Source organism: Mirounga leonina, unplaced genomic scaffold (assembly GCF_011800145.1).
Source record: "Mirounga leonina isolate KUSES-001 unplaced genomic scaffold, KU_Mleo_1.0 Mir_127, whole genome shotgun sequence".
Classification (NCBI taxonomy): Eukaryota; Metazoa; Chordata; class Mammalia; order Carnivora; family Phocidae; genus Mirounga; species Mirounga leonina.
In genome coordinates this window covers 65,135,783-65,137,912 of record NW_023270316.1, presented here as the reverse complement: position 1 = coordinate 65,137,912, position 2,130 = coordinate 65,135,783, and the positions used below count along the sequence as shown (strand labels likewise).

The following is a 2,130-nucleotide window of genomic DNA, read 5'->3' as shown; positions in this document are numbered from 1 at the left end:
TTTTCTGGACTTGAAGAGTCATCTGCCCGGAGGGATCATCCTCCCTCAGGCTGCATTCCTCGCCCCCGTGTGGACTTTGTGGGCTGGAGGCCCAGGCAGAAACTGGCTGTGACTTTTCCAGTGATGGAGGAGAGGGTGTCTGAGACACACTGCACCCACACTTGGAGCCTGGGGAATCATGTGGTATCCCGCTTGCTACCTGCCTGTCAGTCTGCTTTGCTTCTGGTGTTCCTCACAGGGACCACATTAGGAGGGAGAATATGGTGAAGAGTATTCTTTGCCTCCTGGCTGAGAGAAAATTATTCCTTCTCCACACCCATTAACACACATACACACACCATAACCTTATTTTGGCCCAACCCTTTATAATTCACAAAGTGCTTCCATGCCTATTTTCTTGATCCCTGAATAACACAGAGAGGGGATGGGGCAAGTGCTATACATTTCACAGATGAGAAAAGTGAAACTCAGAATAATGTAGGCCATTTGCCCAACATCCCAAAGGTAAAGGGGAATTCAGGCCTCCTTCAAAATTACATCTCATGACAGCAAACCTTGTACTTTCTACCGTTCAAAAGGAATCCAACCTTTTTTCTTCTAAATTAATCTGAAGTTTTTTGTTCAGTACTAAAGTATGCAGAACAAGGTACACAGGTAGATCGAAAAGAAGAAACATGAAGAAATGGCCCCACATTTCAAGAAAATGAATTTTTATAAACAAATTGAATTATAAATGTTCAACAAAAAGCAAACTTACATGTGCGGCGTGATTCTTCAAAAGTGTGGTTAGAGATAAATACTGGCTGGGAAGGTGCTAGTGGGCTGGAGGTGCGCAGAGTTAATTTTCTGGAGAAGGGAGGTTTGGCGCTGACTTTTTGGGTCCTATTCTCAGAGCATCTACTTGGAGCATCTGTTGAAATCACAGCAGATGGAGCACATCAAAATTGTTTTCCTTTTTATTTATTTTAGTTCCTTGGAGAAGCCTGGCACCTTAGGTACTGTGGAGGTAAAATAAAAGTTCATTTTTATATCATCATTTGTAATATAATGATATAAACATTATCTATTTCTGGAAAAGTAATTCTGTTCCCTTCCCTTCTTGAAGTGAAAACTAGAAATGAGATTTAAATGTGTTATTTTGCGAATAATGCACTCAGCTGTTTTTTTGTTGTTTGTTTGTTTTTGCAGTGCCAAGGGACACCTGATCCCCTGCTGCCTTTGAAAACCAAGAAGTTTTGTTGTGCTGATTTAACTGCCTACAATCTTTGCTGATGCTATCATAAAAAAAAAAAAAAATGCTGATTCTGTCCTTTTTAACCCCTGTGTGAAACTGACTTTTAACATACTTGTGCATTCTTTGACCCTCCATAAAGATGTCTGAACCTGACTCTTCATCTGTATTTTCGGGTAACGTGGAGAATGGAACTTTCCTTGAGCTATTTCCCACATCCCTGTCCACATCAGTGGACCCTTCCTCAGGCCACCTGTCAAATGTCTACATCTATGTGTCCATATTCCTCAGCCTTTTAGCATTTCTGCTTCTGCTTTTAATAATTGCCCTCCAGAGGCTCAAAAATATCATCTCCTCCAGTTCCTCCTACCCGGAGTATCCAAGCGATGCTGGAAGTTCTTTCACCAATTTGGAAGTCTGTAGTATTTCCTCTCAAAGGTCCACTTTCTCAAACCTTTCCTCATGAAGAAGATGGAAGAATTCCTGAATGCTGCAGCAGCCTAGGTTTTCCCTTGCAGGAAGTGTCACATGAACCAGCTGCTTCATGAAAGAAATAACCCCTTTCTTTTGCAACCAATTAGACCGGTTTCTCCTCCTTCACCCCTCATTTCTTGTTCCATTCATGATGCTTTTCATTTGTGAATGTAGGAGTTGATGCTGACTCAGAGAAATGTGTGCAAACCTCGAGGGGCAGAATTTCACACAAACCACCTGACAAATCGGAGCGGACCTCTTCAAGGTGGATCAGTTCATTTCACTCTGTGGGACACCTGAGGCAGAACTTATCTGAGGTTGCCTCACAGTGGGTGCTGGATGTGGACTCTTGTACTTCATTTCTCTTTCAAAACCGTGAAACCAACTGAGCTAGCAGAAACTGGCAAAATTAAGTCTGAGCTACT

At 42.3% G+C, this 2,130-nt stretch overlaps 1 protein-coding gene across 1 annotated transcript; it reads left to right on the top strand.

Annotated features, from left to right (window-relative positions):
- The first annotated feature begins 1,373 nt into the window (after positions 1–1,373).
- On the top strand, positions 1,374–1,794 carry SERTM1 (serine rich and transmembrane domain containing 1). Its single transcript, XM_035002965.1, has one exon. The coding sequence runs from the start codon at positions 1,374–1,376 to the stop codon at positions 1,695–1,697; it is 324 nt and encodes a 107-aa protein (XP_034858856.1). The 3' UTR covers positions 1,698–1,794.
- The last annotated feature ends 336 nt before the right edge of the window (positions 1,795–2,130 follow it).

Excerpts from the sequence above, each read along its gene's own strand:
- SERTM1 (XM_035002965.1), top strand. The coding sequence starts at position 1,374 with ATGTCTGAACCTGACTCTTCATCTGTATTTTCGGGTAACGTGGAGAAT.